We start from the raw sequence: 19,312 nt of genomic DNA, 5'->3' as shown, positions 1-19,312 counted from the left end.
AGATTTTACAAATATATTATTCCTATTTAATGTCTTACATCAACCCGGCGCTCAAATACTGTGAAACTATTCGCTCTAAATTAGACGAAGGTTCTTATATAAGCTACACTTTGTTACTTTGATAAACCTTTATATATGATTATTATCATTATTGTTGTGCACAAATTTACGTATCTGATGATTTAATTATTCTATACCCTTATATGCAACCTTTCTTTTATATATTAACACCACTAAATTAACTACTATGACTTCAGTGTTCATCTTGTTGTGGTCTTGAGTGCTGTTAGGGGTTTGGCTTTATGCCAACTTACGTCACCTATGGCGAAGACGAGATATCCGTCTATCAATTAAGGAACGAGTATAGTGCACAGCAGTTCGCTCTGTTCTACTTTACGGCTGCGAAACGTGGTCAATAAGAGTAGAAGATACTCTTAAGGTACTAGTATTTGACCACAGATGTCTTAGAAATATTGCTCGCATCTTCTGGGATCACCGGGTAAGTAATAGTGAGGATAGACACAGGGTATTAGGAAATGATGGTAAATCAGATGATGAGGTCATGAATCTTCATCGACTGAGATGGTTGGACCACGTGTTACGTATGCCTGAACACCGATTACCACGACGCGCAGTGCTGACTAGTATTGGGGATGGTTGAAAGAGAGTTAGGGGCGGACAAACCAAAACGTGGTATCAGAGCTTGAAGTCAATAACTTCCAGTCTGAGCCATGTTGGCAGATGCAGACTACCTGGTTGGGGTCCGCGTGACTATCGTAACCAATGGTTAGAGACTGTGGGTGACATGGCTCAGAATCGATCACAATGGCGTGTGTGTATACACTTTTTATCTTCCCTTAAACCTTGAGATTAAAATTGCTTCATAACTTTCTTCATAACATAATGTTGATTGTCAATATTTAGTTATACTACTATGTTATATATCGAGATTAATTCCGATTCATTGTTATCATTATCGTTTTGTATGTGTTTTCATAATTTACGGAAAATTATTAAAAAGAAAATCAATCTGTCTACTTATATACTTATCCATTATGTTGTACAAAGTCAATTGAATTGTTTGGTGACATTATTATTTGAATAATTTGTCTACTTTTAGTTTACATCATGAACTGATTTTAGTTGGTACTGAACATTAATTCAATACTTTAAATTTTAGGTACTCACTGCCTAAATTCTGGGGTTCGATCTCTGGCACAGTCGTGAGTACTCATTGCTATGTTTGTCTCATAATAGGATGAAACAGTTCCCCTTTGGTTGACTAGATAGAGTCTACTTGTGATGCGTGACATTGGTCTATTGTACAGAAATAAAACGTTAGCTTATGCTGTTTCGCCGTATCGGAGTTAGTTTTACTGCCATTTGAGTTATTCAAGTAAATTATTTCCCACTACCATCGAATCAAACAATTTTCTTACTTCATTATGCTTGATTTGTATGTAACTGGAATTATGCATAACAGTTACGACTTAATATTTTAGTTCCTTCAGACAACCAGCATAACAGCGATGCTGCCTTCCCACAAGGAGGGGTGGGGTTAGAAAAGGTCGACCTAAAAATGCACACCTCGCCTTATTCCATGGATATCTGTCTCCGGCGGTAAGATCCCAACAAGTACGGAGCTAACACAGAAACTACCCACAAAAAGATCGTGTGTGACCGACCTCAAGCAGTTGTCCCTTGGGCACTGTGGTCACGCTCTCAGGTCATTAAGATCACTTTTAACCCAATTTCCTTTTAAGGTACCTCTAGAAAAACCCTTCCACGGTGTGGGCAACCGGGAAGTGATAACTGCCCTCATACCTTTAACAGCACTCAAGACCACTATATTCATAATCAATCTCCAACTTCTATTTTACCATGTTGTTTTTCTCGTGTCGATATTTTGTATATAGGCTTGTCATTTTATTATGTAAACTATTCTTCCGATTAAGATTTATCTTTGTTAATTTCCCCCCACAGTATCATCGTAAGAAACTCGAAGGACGAAGATTAGACTTTGATTGTAAGAAACGAAAGCAGGATCGAAGTAAGTTATTGTAATAATGTATATATATATTTACATGTATACACTCATCGATTTCATCTGTTCCCTTTCAAACTATAAACTCTTTGTAATGTAATTTGTAAAGTTCGAGATAATCCCGTTGTTGATATTTTTACTGAAGTTTGATTAGTCCTAGTTGGTATATATGCATCCTGTATCGATTGTCTCAATGTAATCATTTTGCAACATGTTTGCATCTATTAGTTGAAATGTTTCTAGCAATGGAATCCAGGACGAGAGTTTCGTCCCATTTGGAGGTATATATATATATCACTTGTCTTTTGTCTGTCTTCCCCTCTTTGTCACAATTCATTGACATTGATTCCAATACATTCCAGGATAGAAAATAGGATAGGATAAGAAAAGAGAACAAAATGATAGTTTACAGTTTCTGCATATGTTAAAATTGTTTTAACAGAACCTATGTAATTTCGTCATATTTGAAGTTCGATAATGTATCACATTCTCACTTTGATTTGAAAACAAAAAAATTGGTGGCGTAATATACTTGTTTATTCTGATTGTCAACTATGATTTGAGTGTGTGCTTTGTTTGATAATAAAAACTATATATTGATTTTTAGACAAATAGATGTTACTAACATAATGTTATTACTATGATTTACAGTTATGCTGTTGTGTATTCATTTTGAACATTGATATTGAGAGAACAGTCGTAAATCACATGTATATATGTGTTTGTGTTAGGTGGTGATACACAGGATTAAATCTCATGAAGGGGGTTATTTTCAGTCCGCTCATGATCACCTTGCTGACAATTGTCAACTATCATGAAAACTGTGTCAAACATGGCTTCCTGCTATCCAACATCAAATCATATTGCATACAGTATCAAGTCACTTAGATCAGTAGGGATATTGAAATTTGATCGATAAAATTTTATCAGAACCAAGATCTAGACAACACATAACGTTAATTGCTATACGGCGATCAGTCTAAATGTTCATGTGAACATGTGCTATTGATTTTCATGAATAGGTATAACATATGGTCAAGTGATAATTACTTACATGACATTTTGAAATGGAACTGAAAGCAAATCTTTTCTCTTTCTCTCTCTGGTGTTTGGATATCTGTTTTCTAATGAATGGTTTTTCTTGTTACTTTTCATGGGGACTTTAAGTTAAATTTCAAATGAAGTTGTTGTTTACTCAGTAGTTACTTACTTACGCCTGTTACTCCCAATGGAGCATAGGCCGCCGACCAGCATTCTCCAACCCATGTTTACTCAGTAGTTACAGTTTATTTTGCTTTTCTATATGATTTATAAATTTATATATCGATGACCTTAAGCCACGCTTCCCTTTCAACAGAACTCTAATTAGCAAGTTTCTATTTAAACGTCAATGGGTTATAACTATTAATTTTTTTACATATCTACACTGCAATTTTGTGATTCCATAATTGTCATTGTTTGCTAGTGAACATAATTGTGGCTTTGCTAAGGGGAAACTAGGTTCTGTGTTGTTATATGTTACTTCTTTCTTTAAAGGATAACCTTGATAATATTTTCCTAATTCATATTTCCTTAATAACATTTGCTGATGACTGATTGTCGTCACCTTTAGCTAACTAACTTTGTTATGTCTCCCAAGGTCAGAGTTGTTTTTCACATTTTCACTTCTTTACAGTCCCATCTTCTCTATCTCTATTAGCCTGTGGATTAAAAACGTTAAAGTGCTACGGTATGACAGACGTTCGATCTATTTTAAGTTCCTATATGTTGTGTTGTATTAGAAGAACCTTCGATCATTCGTAGTTAGAATTTTCCGTAGGCCTACCGGAAACCCCAATACGTCAATCGTTATTAATAAGACTTAACAGATTTCCTCTTCTTTTTTTATTTATGAGTAAATTGAGTTGATCATAATGTCCTGATCTATTCATGTGATTAGATATATTTCAAAGTTCCTTAATCCTTTCACTTTATTTCCTGTTTGAAGCAATCTTGTTGACAGTTACTAATTCACGCTAATATGTTTAACAATTGCATTATATCATTGGATAGTTGGCTGGTACTTTTTTGGTGATGATGAATGAAACAGTAATCTTAATGATAAGCAAAGATGAATAGTAGCTAGCAGTAGAATCCAGGACGCGCGTTTCGTCCTATTTGGGACTCGTCGGCTGGATGTACCTGCATCTCAGAGTTGATGTTCACTCTGGGACTCGAACCCAGTACCTTTCGCTCTAAACGCCATCATGTTATCCACTCGGCCACTGAGTCGTAATTATTTCCAGTTTTACGAGGATTCTGTTTCCAAACGTACTGCCTAATCTTGATGTAGCGTTTGGGAGGCATAATTGTTTTAAACAGTCCATTTTTATGACTTCATTTTTTCATTGTCTAAGGTACAGGTTTGAATGCATTTCACTCATTAGTTTTTAAAAAATGGTCCACTTAAAGAGTATTACCAACTCTCATATAAATGAAGTGTTAATGAAGGAAAGTAAACTTCATCTCTGATATGTATGGATACATCTTCATTGAAGCTCCATGCTAAAAAAACATGTAAGTAATAAACATATTCTCATCGTAAACTGACATTAACCATAGCGCCAAAAATACTCTGTAGCCAAATGTATGGGTAAATTCCGCGACGTGCCATCTGCTTGGTTCGTGTATAGGATGTAGTGTCACCAGGCTGTTTTTTTTCAAGATTCAGGAATATAGGGATAGCGTTGATTTTCTCGTTATGTACAATCTGCAGAGACAGAAATGAGCACTTAATAGCTTCAACACAATCATTTTTACTCTGGTGGCTAAAATTTTAAAAGTTTTGAGTAGTGTAAAACTATCTCTATTACTCGTTGTATGTAATATTTGAATTTCCCCCAGAAAGTTAAAGGTTACACTTTGATTATTTCATCCCTTTAATTGTACTTTTATCTGATATATAGTATACCACTCATGAGCAAGTAACTTTGATATATGAGATAATCGTATATTGGTCATTATTGTTTTACTTCCTTACCAATTCATTTCTCTCTCCCTATGTACAAAAATGGTTACAGTTTTCAACTGATTCTTCGTTTTTATTTCTTCAGTTGTATCGTATTCTATTATATTGGTATGATATTGTTACTTCGGTCAATTCTTCGTATACATTATTAAACTGTCCTCATTTCCCTTCATTTATAGTAGTTAGTATGTATGGCTGTCGTGTGTGTGTATACTTGTATACAGAGGGATTTATAGGCGTATGCTTCTTTTAGTATAATACAATTATTTGCTTGTTTGACCTTGATTATGAACTTTTCACATTTTTTTGGTAGATTTACATAGATATAAGCATTATTAATCTATGTGTGATCTAATTGTTCACATCATAGATTGATATGAACGGAAGAATCATTGAAAAAAAACGAGATAGTGTAAATCAATTCCTCATTCTACAAGTTTATAGTAGTGCATACCGGAGACTTTGTGTGTAGGTGTTATGATCAAATAGTCCAGTGAGTGTATTCTGCTTTTCTGCAGTTAGTAGTGTCTGTTCGGAATGATAGTGTTTAGTAAATATTTCACCAACTGCCCATTTTTTCTTATCGACAGTTTCTACGACTATTGTAAGCAGAGATGGATAGTGGTTAGCAGTAGAATCCAGGACGCGCGTTTCGTCCTATTTGGGACTCGTCAGCTGGATGTCCCTGCATCTGAGTTGATGTTCACTCTGGGACTCGAACCCGGTACCTTTCACTTCAAACGCCATCGCATTATCCACTCAGCTACTGAGTCCTAATAGCCACTTGCTTGATAGAGACTAACCAGTTGCAGTCCTAAACATCAATGCGAAAATTCAAACAAACAGTAATAAGTTTCTACAACTGTTTGACTTCAATATTACTGTATCTATGGTTCACCATCTGATACATACTTAAAGTTTTGATCCCTGGGATGAAAGTCTCATGAATTAGCAGTTGTATTCTAACAAATAGTGATTCAATTGTTTAGTTGTTGAATAGATGTTATCAATATTTGTATAACTATTCAAAAGTGCTTAAAATGTAAAGGTCTTGTAAACTGTACAGTAAAGGTTTTGGCTGACTCAGTTCTTGTATTTTGCGTATCAAGATCAAGAACCGATAGAATTTAGACGACTAATAAAAATCTGGAAGCACTGGACAATCGTTTCGTTCCAGTATGAGATTCCTCAAGAGTGCGTATCCACGACCCCGCAACAGGGAGCCGAACTCTGGACTTTCGATCTCTTATTCTTTTTCCTGTCGACATATTTAATTTAAAATTGTCGTTACTTCTATTTGTGCCTTCTATTCACCCTGAAATCCGAAGTGCTTTTCTTCCTACACATCATTTTATTGATTGTTCAGCATTCGTCTCGTACCATTTCTTGTTCTGTGCATGAAATTGTATTAAAATTCAATTACGAAAATCTAGATAAATTAGAATTTAGATCAGAGGGGTTTTTGTGGAGAATTTAGTATTTTCATAGTTGAAATCATGAGTCAATTGAAGCTAGACCACCATGGAAAACCTGGAAGCACTGGACGACCGTTTCGTTCTATTGTGGGACTCCTCAACAGTGCGCATTCACGGTCCCGCACTCGTGGATTGGTTGAAGTTAGACATCAACACCGTTGGATGTCGGCTCAGTGGTCTATCGATTAAGGGCTCTGGCTCGAGACTGGTAGGTCCTGGGTTCGAATCTCACGAGTGCGGGATCATGTATGCGCACCGTTGAGGAGTCCTATAATAGGACGAAACGGCCGTCCAGTGCTTCCAGGTTTCCCATGGTGGTCTAGCTTCAATTGATTTATGATTTCAACTATGAAGATTAGGATTTTAATGGGTAAATGATTTGAAAAAAAGTCGTTCAACCTTACAACTAAACGTGTTTAACCTTTTAAAAATGATTCGGTCGAGAAATTCATGTAATGGTTGACAAAATTCTCCAATTATTTTTACTCGTTCCTACAAACACCAGAATTTAAAATATTTTGTCAGTTGTGTGTTAGTTATGAACTTGGGGAAAGTCATACGGACATACCTCATCAACAAAGCGAGATGAAATCAGCCATTTGAAAAACAAATCTAATCGAAATAATGGTATTGAAAACGTGATCCAAAGAAAAAAATGTGACACAAAGTTAAGAACAAAGAAATATTTGAAGCTTAAGATTTAGGAAAAGATAAAATAGTAAATGAATTACCTCTTCCCCCCACCCCCACTTCAACCGATTCTAACCCATTATAGCTAAGGTCTCTAACTATTCATCAGAATCATTACGTTCATCTCCTTAGACACAAAGTCTACATTTAACCCATAGATCCTTAAGTAATAGAAACTGAAGGTAAAAGAATTTAATGATATGAATACAGTCAGTCATTCAGTCAGCTACAACGTAGGACCAGACACATATATGCATCGGTCCAAGTTGCCATACCTCATTAGCACAACAAGATGAACACCGAATTCATACAAGTAGTTAATTTAGTGGTTGTAATATATAAAAGAAAAGGTTGTATATAAGAATATAGTATAGGAAGGAAGACAGATATGAAGCTATTTCATCTCAAGGTTTAAAGGAAGATAAAGAGTGTATACACCTACGCCATTGTGATCGATTCTGAGCCATGCTACCTAGAGTCTCCAACCATTGGTTACGATAGTCACGGTATGTTTTTATTTCATTTTATTTGAACACATAAATATTGGTACAAGGAAGCACCAGATACATATGCGCCGCACAAATCTCATTCGATTTGCGTGAGGACTGTGATACTGCCCAAATGCCCAGACTGAAGCAGGTGGTTTTCTTAGGGGACCACATCGGAGCCTTTGACCTATAGGTCTGATCCACAAGGCAGTGGAACAACGTCAGGAGATGCAGTCTCATGGTAGCCGGTGACCAACAATTGGTTCATACGTCATTTGTTCCTTCAGGATACTGGATCCCATGTGCACCATTGGTTTGGAATCAGGGTTTTCCAACTCCCCTAGGTGGACTCGTCGTGTCCACCAACCCTGTTAAAGCGCCGGACATTCGCTTTTCGTTCTCTCACTTTCGTAAGCAACACCCCCACCACGAGAAGGCAGTGAATAGGACTTCCCTGACAGAGGCTATATACGCGTGGCCATGTGAGAGCATTTCGAGATGGAGGATGGCCCCTCCCCACTCTCGGCTGTACCAGGGTATTTGGGGGCAACCGGGAAGTAATAACTACCTTCATACCTTTAACGGCACTCAAGATCACTGTATGATAGGAATACACGGAAAGAACCAGTATTATTTGATAAAATACCTTATTCAACATGTATGTTTATACTTCTTATTATGGTCTAAAGAAGTTATCAGCTGACATTCATCTTTATATAAGTAATTAGATTATTTTCATATGCAGAAAAGTATTTTATACAAAATGTATAATATGACATGTGATAATCATTTGTCTATTAGAATGTTTTGGTATATAAAAGGATTTACATTTTAAGGCTTTTTGTTTTCCAATTTAGTTAATATTATTGATTTTTAGTGTATCTGTGTGTGTGTGTATGCGTGTTATTAATTTCAACCAGTTCTATCTATTGAAATGTTTTTTCCATTGACAAAGGATAGTTTATTGTTATAATGTAACATTTAGCCAAATCTAACAAAAATAATATCGGTCCTAGATAATGCTTAAAGGGGATGATCAATGAAAATGAAACTATTACATAATAATATGGAACTGTCGAGATACTTAAAGCGTATCATTTATACCTTCAAGGATACAAACATATGTCGATATTGGTAAGCAAAGATGGATAGTGGCTAGCAGTGGAATCCAGTTTAACGCGCGTTTCGTCCTATTTGGGATTCGTTAGTTGGATGCACCTGCATCTCAGAGTTGATATTCACTCTGGGACTCGAACCCAGTACCTTTAGCTTCAAACGCCATCGCGTTATCCACTCGGCCACTGAGTCCTGATAGCCACTTGCTTGTGCAATGAGGTGACGTTTAAATTCATTTAGTATTGTTTGTTTGAATCTTCCCATCGATGTGTTAGGGCTGCAACTGGTCAGTCTAATTGGCATATGTGCATACTGTCCATCTTTGCTTACAATGCTTGCGAGTTAAGGCTTTATCGAGGCAATACGCACAGTATGCACATATGCCAATTAGAGACTGACCAGTTGCAGTCCTAAACATCAATGGGAAGATTCAAACAAACAATACCAAATGAATATGTCGATATTATTATTCTTTTTTTGGTGTAAGTTATCGACAAATAGACTTAATAACATTTTGTAGCTGTAGCCTGTAGCTCCTCCGGAGGCTACTGCCGGTCCCCAGCCCGGGCCAAGGAAGAGGGTTTGGGATGGCGGTAGGGACACCATTCCCTAAAAAAACAACTCGCTAAAAAAAAGCTAACCAGAAAAAATTATTCAAACCATTTAAACTCTGCCCTGGGAGTTGAAGGAATAATTATCACGTCTCATGATGAAAGCCGAATTCCTTCGGAAGCCGTGAGGCCAATGCATCTTCTAACAACCTGAGCAACAATTTTTATAGGTATATGGAATGTCCGGACAATGTGGGAGACCAGAAGAATCTTCTCCGACATTTTGTATTCGGTATCTAGGTTTATTATGTTTACATCATTTCTTTTTCAAACTTTGATACTTGTGTTAAATAAGTGACTTTATGTCGGCTAAAAATATAAGAGAACGGAATTTCACTGGATTAATGATTAGAACACTTTACTTTTAACTAAATAAAGTCTAGTTACATTACTTAATTCCATTTAGACAGCTGATTATGATCATTAGTTCTCACATATAGACACTATTGTAGTTCAAACTAGAGTACGTGACAAGTGAATTTTATTATCATTATTCTTATTTCATTCATGATGTTATCAGTGATAATTTCATCATAGCCGGTCTGATCAAATTCACTTCATTTACTCCAACCAGATGGTAAAATAATTTCTTTTTGTATTGGTTGGAGTCTTCCCATTGATGTTTAGAACTGCAATTGATCAGTCTCATATTGGCATATTTGCGCCTCGATGTTACCTGAAGTCACAAGCACTATAGGTAAAGATAGACTGTGGCTAGCAGTGGTCAATAACAGATTGATCAATTGTAGTCCTAAACGTCAGTGGGAAGATTCAAATAACCAATACAAAAATGAATTAAACTTCATCTGGTTGCATAAGCTAGTGACTATCTGGACTCAGTAGGTAAGGGAATAACGTGATGTCGTTTAAAACGAACGATACGAGTCTTGGAGTGAACATCAACTTTGGGATGCAAGTATATCTAGCTGACGAGTCCAAAATAAGACGAATCATAAATCTTGGATTCCACTGCTAGCTGCCATCCATCTCTGCTTATATAGTAAAACAATTTGCTCTTATTTATTTGATTGTCAATCGGTTATCTTTCTCACATGGTTATCGTCATTATAATGCAATTATAAATTTCTTAGTACATACAAGTATAAGTTTTCTTCCATCGGTTATGTTTCACATATTCTTTATGCTTGATGGCTAATAGAAATACTATTTCAGTTCCAAAACTTAAGCCTAATATTTGAACGAAGAATATTCTTTTCGATAAATTCTCTTCAGGTTCTACAATTATATATCCAAATTAATAATCCGGAAAAATGGTCAGGTTAAAGGCAAAGTACATCGTTTAAAGCATGTAAAAGCTTGTAAAACATAGTGTTAAGGATGTATTTCAATTTGTTGATAAAATCAAAAATGCTAATACTTTGGGACTAAAGATGATGTCTTTGGATGCAACATCACTATTCACGAATGTCCCACTCATAGAGACCGTAGAATATATAGGGGAACAACTGATTGAAAATGAAATTGAAACTACAGTTCCTATTAATGTCGTGAAAGAGTTATTACTGAAGAAAGTAAACAGCTCGATATTGGCCCATTTAGTGCAAACTGGTCATAGTGCCAGTATAAACCAATCTTTTTCAATTATTTATAGGGTCAGTAACTTTTTGCCTAAGCTTGTCAGGTTTAAAGTCCTTCAAACGGCTGTGACAGTAGCCATCAGGATGAAGAAACCGAAGCTATGCGTACAGAAGAACTATCTCCGAACCCTGCTCCTCCCCTGGCCAACCACATGGCCAATTAATCAATAGTAATCTTAGCTATTGGATGATCTAATTTGATTATATACTTACGACCTTTCGTAGTCAAATGTAATTGTCTCTCTTACAAATCTTTGTATTATTATTCATTTAGTATTGTTTGTTTGAATCTTCCGATTGATGTCTAGGACTGCAACTGGTCAGTCTCTTTTATTGGCATATGTGCATACTGCACGTATTGCATCGATATAGCCTTAATTCACAAGCATTATAAGCAAGGATGGATAGTGGCTAGAAGTGGGATCCAGTTTGACGCGCGTTTCGTCCTATTTGGGACTCGTCAGCTGGATGTACCTGCATCTCAGAGTTGATGTTCACTCTGCGATTCCCCTATACATGATTCATTCACTACACATTGATCCCTCGTTATTACGTCTTACTAATTTTTCACACAATTTAATCTTCCACTTGATCAAATCGTAATTGCACTATCATATCTCTCTCACCCTATCTGACCCATATTTATTCTGATCATGGATCTTAAAGTTTCATTTAACATATATACAGATTGAAGTGAACTTTCTATATGCGCCATATCAACATTAACAATTTTATTCTATTTGGTTTGACATTCCTAAATTTCAGAAGGGGTTTTGTGGAGAATTTAGTATTTTCATAGTTGAAATCATGCGTCAATTGAAGCTAGACCACCATGGAAAACCTGAAAGCACTGGACGGCCGTTTCTTCCTATTATAGGACTCCTCAACAGTTCGCATCCACGATCCCACACTCGCGAGATTCGAACCCAGGATCTACCAGTCTTGAGCCAGAGCACTTGACCGAGAGACCACTGAGTTGGCCGGCATCCAACGGTGTTAATGTCCAACTTCAACCAATCCACGAAGTTGAGCAACCGTTCACCAATTGTCTTCCTAAATTTACACGCTTTAAACGATGTACTTTGCCTTTAACCTAGCCATTTTTTCGGATTATTAATTTGGATATATATAATTGTAGAACCTGAAGAAAAGAATATTCTTCGTTCAATATATTAGTCTTATAATATGAAGGGGATCTATAAAAGATCAAAACTTAAGTATTGACAAAGTTCAATATTCAATTTAATAACGTAAAATATTCAATGTTGTTAATTCTCATTTTCATCATATTTAATAGAATCTTTTATTTCTATCTTATTTCTTCCTTAGTTCATTCGATACAATCTCATCATCTTTCTCGTCTTACCTCTCTCATGAGACAACATTCATTTATACTCTGCCTTACTAAGTTCATTTTATCATTAGGTCAAATTTTGACAGTTCTAAATTATTATAAGTTTGTTTTATTGAAGTAGAGTTTATAGTTTCTCTTTTTTTTCTAATTCATAAGTAATTAACTTCAAAAATGTTTAATTTTGTTTTAGATATATTGTCATCTTATTTTTATTTGATAAGTTTGATTTGTTTAAAAGAAAATAACTTTTAAATATTGAGAGCTACATGTGTGTGTGTGTATTTGTGTAAGTGTACTCTGTACTCCTATATTCATACATATTTATCATATTAATGATATCGACTAGAGAAATATTAAAATAACTCTGGGAAAGTAGTCTTACTAGACAGCTATTTCGTCTTAGATCCTTAGCTTTTAACTCTATTACCAAATATATAAGCTGGCATATATGCTGTTTTTAGTCATATTGTTTGTATTATATGTAGGGTCTGTTTTTGGTGCTGCCCTGAATACCTAGATCAAAGTAGAAAGTGTAGAGTTCATCCCCCAAACGCCCTGGTACAGCCGAGAGTGGGGAGGGTCCACCCTCCTTCTTGAAATGCCCTCACATAGCCACGCGTATATAGCCTCTGCCAAGGAAGTCCTACTCAATACCTTCTCACACTACAGGTGTTGCTTACGAAATTGAGAGGACGAAAAGCGAATGTCCGACGCATTAACCTGGTTGGTGGACACGGTGAGTCCACCTAGGGGAGTTGGAAAACCCTCATTCCAAACCAATGGTGCACATGGGATGGCTCCAGTATCCTGAAGGAACAAATTGCGTATGAATCAATTGTTGGTCACCGGCTACCATGGGACTGCATCTCCTCACGATGTTCCACTGCCTTGTGGATCAGACCTTTAGGTCGAAGGCTCAGGGTGTGGACCCCTAAGAATACCACCTGTTTCGGTTTGGGCACCTTGGCAGTATCACAGCCCTCACACAAATCGAATGAGATTTGTGCGGCGCATATGTATCTGGTGCTTCCTTGTACCGACATTTATGTGTTTAAATAAATGATAAGAGTTCATCCTGGGTTATGGCTTATTGAAGGCGTACATTTACAGCATCATATGCCATCAAAATCAGCTCCTCGGTGTTTGAGCATATCAACCACTTAACTTATCTTGGAAGTCTTATCGTCCCTAGAGAGTTAATATCCGGCAAACTCTCAGTATGGACTTAGAAAGCACGATTGAATTTTCCAACTCACATTATCTGTGATAAAGTAACTAGATCATTATAATATAAAACTAACAGATGCATAAATAGATAGCGATGATTTATGAACGATAATATATATGCATGTCAACAGTGAGTGAGGTAAATAAGAGCTTTCACTTGCGACAACACGAAGATACCATAAATTAGATATTTAATAAGTTATAACTACAATCATCCACTGTGGGATATTTCTCATCAATGTGTTCCACCTTTTTTACTTATTGTTTCCCCATATCTAAAATCATTTTATTAATTATTCTCTAAATTTAACTTTCTGCAAGCTTAATGTACTAACAAGTATACTGTGCAGCGGTTCGCTCTATTTTTTCATGGCTGTAAAACGTTACCTTCAAAGATATAAGATATTCATGGGTTACTAGTATTCGATTATAAGTGTATTCAAACCATTGCTGATATATTTTGGGAACATTGAGTTAGCAATTCTAAGGTTAAACGCAGAATACTAGATAAGGATAGGAAATCGACTGATGAGGTAGTGAATCTTTATCAACTGAGATGTTTAGGACATGTAGTGAATATGCCTGTCCATCGACTACTTCGGCGCGCGATGGTGACCAGTGTAGGAATAGGTCGGAAGATTACTATGGAAGACCGTATTAAGACATAACATCAATCCATAAAGACACTGATGATTGCTGGCATGAGCCATATAAGTAGGTGCTGATCACTTGGTTGGGGTCCGTGTGACTATTGTAATCATGGCTCAGAATTATTGGCAATGGTTAAAGTGTGTTCACTCTTCGTTTTTCCTTAGATCCAAGTTTCTAAATCCCTTGTGAAACTTTTTTGTTCACTAATTCATATTTTCTAGTTGAATCGTATCCTCAATCCCTAGTCTTTTCTGTTACTACCTCTACTACTCTAGGATTTACCCTGAGAATCCCATCTCTCTTCACTAATGGAGTATGGCAAATTGAACTAATGTGAGCGCGTCAGGTTCTACATTGTGTATGGCTGAATGACTGAGTGTATAGACATTTATCTAGGTTGATGAAGTTTAGAATGATGTTAAGGTTTCCGTTTCAGGGCATGGTTTATGAACACAATATTTCCTTTTATTAAAAATGGTAGAATCTAACATATATACTTAATTATATTTGAATATACTCAGGCATATGTTGAAATCCCTACTAAAATTCAAATGTCAACAGTTGTAATGAACTTCAATTGTACACTCATTCATTTATATTATATATTTATTTAAACACATACATATTGGTACAAAAGGGTACTAGATACATATGTGTCACACAAATCTCATTTGATTTGTGTGAGGGCTACGATACTGCCCAGGTGCCCGAACTGAAGCAGGTGGTTTTCTTAGGGGGTCACACCAAAAGTCTTTAACCTAAGGGTCTGATCCAAAAGGCAGTGGAGCATCGTGAGATGCCGTACCATGGTAGCCGGTGACCAACGATTGGTTCATACGCAATTTGTTCCTTCAGGATACTGGAGCCATCCCATGTGCACCATTGGTTTGGAATGAGGGTTTTCCAACTCCCCTAGGTGGACTCACCGTGTCCACCAACCAGGTTAATGCGTCGGACATTCGCTTTTCGTCCTCTCAATTTCGTAAGCAACACCTGTAGTGTGAGAAGGTATTGAGTAGGACTTCCCTGGAAGAAGCTATATACGAGTGGCCATGTGAGAGCATTTCGAGAGGGAGAGCGTACTCTCCCCACTCTCGGCTGTACCAGGGCATTTGGGGGCACTCATTCGACTAGTTCCAATTAGTATAAAACGATTTCCATAAATTTCATTCATGGCTACTATCCAAAATATGAACAACCTGTCATTAATTTTCGTTGAGATATTCGGTTCTAAATACTAACAGGAGGGAAGTTTACTTCTTTTCAAACGAAACACCAACACCATACCTCATTGAATCTGTTTATATGCACAGATCAACCAATTTTCTGCTTACTCATTGTACATATTATAATCACATTAAAATATTATAAAATTTGTAATGTTGTAAAGGATAAGTTAACTTGTATTTGAATTTTAACCGAATTGTCATGGTTTCGCACTTACACACACACACACACACGGTCACAATGAGTGCAATAATAAATCAATCTTGTAAACAAAAATAAGTCTAGTTAAATCGCCTAATGCGTACTTTATTATTATTATTAATTATTGTTATAAAGGATTCTTTTACTAGTATGTCTATTCAAATTATTCATAATTATCACAACACTGCTCCGGGTGTGGCCCCTCCTAAGAAAGCCACCTCCTTCGGTCTAAGCACCCGTGCAGTATCACAGCCCACACACAAATCAAGTGAGTTGTGTGACGCATATGTATTCGGTGCTCCTTTGTATCAATATTTATGTATTCAAATAAGATAAAATAAAAATAAAAAACTAACAACCAGTTGGCTGACGATATGAAATGCTTACGTTAGTATCTAACTAAAGGTAGTCCAGTTTTGACTTAAACGTTACAAAGGTTCATAAGTATCTTCGAACCATTGTTTTTTTTGCGAAACGACCGAGTTAGTAATGTTGGGGCTAGGCATATAGTGAAGTACTGGGTAAAGGCCGCGAACTGGTTAATGAGGTCGTTAATCTTTATTGACTAAATTGGTTAGGACGTGTTACGTATGCTTAGTCCTCGGTTATCTCTATGAGCGATGTTTAGTGCAGAAGTATGTTGTAAGGATGGTAGAAGCATTCAAACCGACACATGGCGTCACTCTATAAAGCCATTAGTTGTTGGACTGAACTATGTTGGTATGTGCACACTATTTGGTTGGGGTTCACCTGATAACGGGTATCACTGGTTACAGACTTTGGGTGACATGGCACAAAAACGTCCATAGTGAAGTAAATGCTTTGATGCTTTATATTTTTTTCAGTTACGGATTTCAGTATTCTTTCTTATATATTTTTTCACAAGTCTTTTAGAACCATATTCCAAATTTTCAGTCTTTTATTTATTACTGCTACCACATTACTTCGATCTGTTTTGGTATACATCTTGTTATTTTGATCACTCCGTGCTAATTAGGTACATCTTGAACGAACACTTATCTATGCCAGACCCTTTGTTGATAATGTTTATCTGTCTGTCTTTGTTCTCTTACTTATAATATTCTGTAGTTTTTTAAACGTTAAAGGGTTAGTAATATTAACTACTTTGTGGTATAAGATAAAAGTAGGTGATAAATGTATAAGAATAGGGTGTCATTTTCGTGGATTGGTTAAAGTTAGACATTAACACCGTTGAATGCCGGCTCAGTGGTCTAGGGGCTAAGCGCTCGCGCGCGAAACTGATAGGTCCTGGGTTCGAATCTCGTGAGACGGGATCGTGGATGCTCACTTCTGAGGAGTCCCATAAGAGGACGAAACGGCCGTCTAGTGCTTCCAGGTTTTCCATGGTGGTCTAGCTTCAATTGATTCATGATCTCAACTATCAAAATTACTTAATTCGAAACGAGAATTACAATTAATCTTTTTCCATTTGTATTTGTTACTATATTACATGCCAATTAATTGTAAAAAATTGTCCACGGTCAATAGCTCTAAGTATATGCAAGTTATTTGTCAAACTATTTCTCCCCCCTTAACTTATTAATTTATGGAGCGATCAATATTGTCTGTTTAATACACATCTACCAGTTCATGATAGTGGTAATTTACTTGTTCAACACCAAATTAATAAAGCAAATATGAGCAAAGATGGATAGTAGCTAGCAGTGGAATCCAGGACGCGCACTTCGTCCTATTTGGGACTCGTCAGCTGGATATACCTACATCACAGAGTTGATGTTCACTCTGGGACTCAAACCCAGTACTGTTCGCTTCAAACGCCATCGCGTTATCCACTCAGCTACTGAGTCGTGATATCCACTTGGTTGTGCAGTGAGGTAAAGTTTAAATTCACTTAGTATTACTTGTTTGTATCTTACCATTGTTGTTTAGGACTGCCACTGGTCAGTCTCTTATTGGCATATATGCATATTGGATTCCACTGCTAGCCACTATCCATCTTTACTTATAATGCTTGTGAATTAAGGCTATAACGAGGCAATACTCACAGTATGCACATATGGCCAATTAGAGACTGATCAGTTGTAGTCCTAAACATCAATGACAAGATTCAAACAAACAATACTAACTGAATTTAAAGCTAATATGAATTACAAGAAGACAACATATGTATATTACAGTTGTAATTATGGTATTTCAAATATAATAAACTGATTTATGATTATTATCTAGAGGTTACAATATTGATCAATTGTCTAGAGGTTAATATTAGATAATAAGCTTTCAAATCATTGACCTCTTCTACCAAGGTATCCATACATAAACCGTATTTTTTTGTGTGTATTATTCACTAAATGATAAAATACCAAATTACATTTAAAATACAATACAATCATGATGTTTCTATTCAGTTCCTGTTATTGTTTTTTTTGTTGATAAGTGAATAATAGGTAAATATTTCAAATATGCTGTCACACATTCCAATGTGTACCTTTTTTGAATGATACTAATATAAATCAGTATTTTATATTTGGCTAGTATGTTTATAGTTTGATTGAAATGTATTTTCTTACCATTTATTCTGTAACTTTTGTACAGTATATGTAAATCTATCTTATGGACTGTTAGCATTAAGATGATACTAGATTGATCAAATTCTCTTGGATATTGTTATACTCCGTGGAGGATTATGAATGGTAACTTTAAGACCTATTTATGGACCAATGTGATATGTATATTTCCTATTGTATAATTGTTAAGTAACTTAACTATTCATATTCGTGTTCCTCTTATTAAAAGCTTTATTTCAACCTATAGACTACTACTGTACGATTTAACCATTCTTGAACTATACCCAATCTATTAATTACTAGTCCCCCTATTCACAGTCACATTTAGCTAACTCTTGTACAAATGTTATTTTCTATTTTATTGGTACGATGTGGTCAGCTTGTTTGGTATATAAACCCAGTATGCTTGAGAGTAGTAATGATTCATATTGCAGAGGTTGTTATTGGTGTTCTGGACTTAACTGGCTGGGCTAGGCAGATAGCAGGACTGATAAGTACTCAAGACTGCTCGTACGGTTTTTGTGTATCATTGCTTTAATCGATAATTCACTCCTTTCTCATTGGCGGGAATCAGCACGTTCATATATAAACAGGACACGCACTCACACGCTTTAACAGATAATACTTTAGACAGGATGAAGTTGAGTAGTATTGTGACTAATCATATAATACAACGAGATCTGTAAAAAATAGTTTCATATCCATCATGCTAGTCAAACTCAACAAATAGAAGAATTTAATAAATTTGGCATTAATATTGAAATACTCGCTGACGTACATCTTTGATATGTTTGAGCAGATTACGATATCACTTTAAACTGGCGAACGGAACGAAGGTCTGTAACATAACAATAGGACAAGCTAAACTATTTCAATGCATCCCAATCCTGTTAACTAGAGGGAGAAGACCAGATTCAGCTGAGGAAAAAGTATATTCTGCAAGCAGTCAGAAACACAAACGAACAAGCACACAACTCAAGCCTGTATATGCAGTATAAAAATGACCTTGGGAAATATCACAAATAGCGTATTAAAATAGAAAACGAATCAATAACATTTAAGGTCATTCCAAGT

General features: G+C 36.1%; 1 protein-coding gene and 2 non-coding genes across 3 annotated transcripts in view; 1 reads left to right on the top strand and 2 right to left on the bottom strand.

The window, feature by feature from the left end:
- Window positions 1–19,312, top strand: part of Smp_036990 (sh3-containing grb2-like protein 3 (endophilin III)) — a gene marked incomplete at its 3' end in the record, with an annotated part of 53,993 nt that overhangs the window by 10,649 nt on the left and 24,032 nt on the right. Inside the window, exon 5 of the mRNA XM_018791696.1 lies at window positions 1,984–2,050. Within this exon, the coding sequence (XP_018645116.1) occupies window positions 1,984–2,050 (67 nt within the window). The remainder of the gene's footprint in view (window positions 1–1,983; window positions 2,051–19,312) is intronic.
- Window positions 4,245–4,311, bottom strand: Smp_tRNA_01602_Pseudo_TTA.1.1. Its single transcript has one exon. It is a non-coding gene (tRNA).
- Smp_tRNA_01326_Pseudo_TTG.1.1 lies at window positions 8,940–9,010 on the bottom strand. Its single transcript has one exon. It is a non-coding gene (tRNA).

This window comes from Schistosoma mansoni (assembly GCF_000237925.1).
Source record: "Schistosoma mansoni, WGS project CABG00000000 data, chromosome 1 unplaced supercontig 0094, strain Puerto Rico, whole genome shotgun sequence".
NCBI classification, from domain to species: Eukaryota; Metazoa; Platyhelminthes; class Trematoda; order Strigeidida; family Schistosomatidae; genus Schistosoma; species Schistosoma mansoni.
Note: the sequence above shows the minus strand (reverse complement) of the source record. Positions and strands in the feature narration are given on the sequence as shown.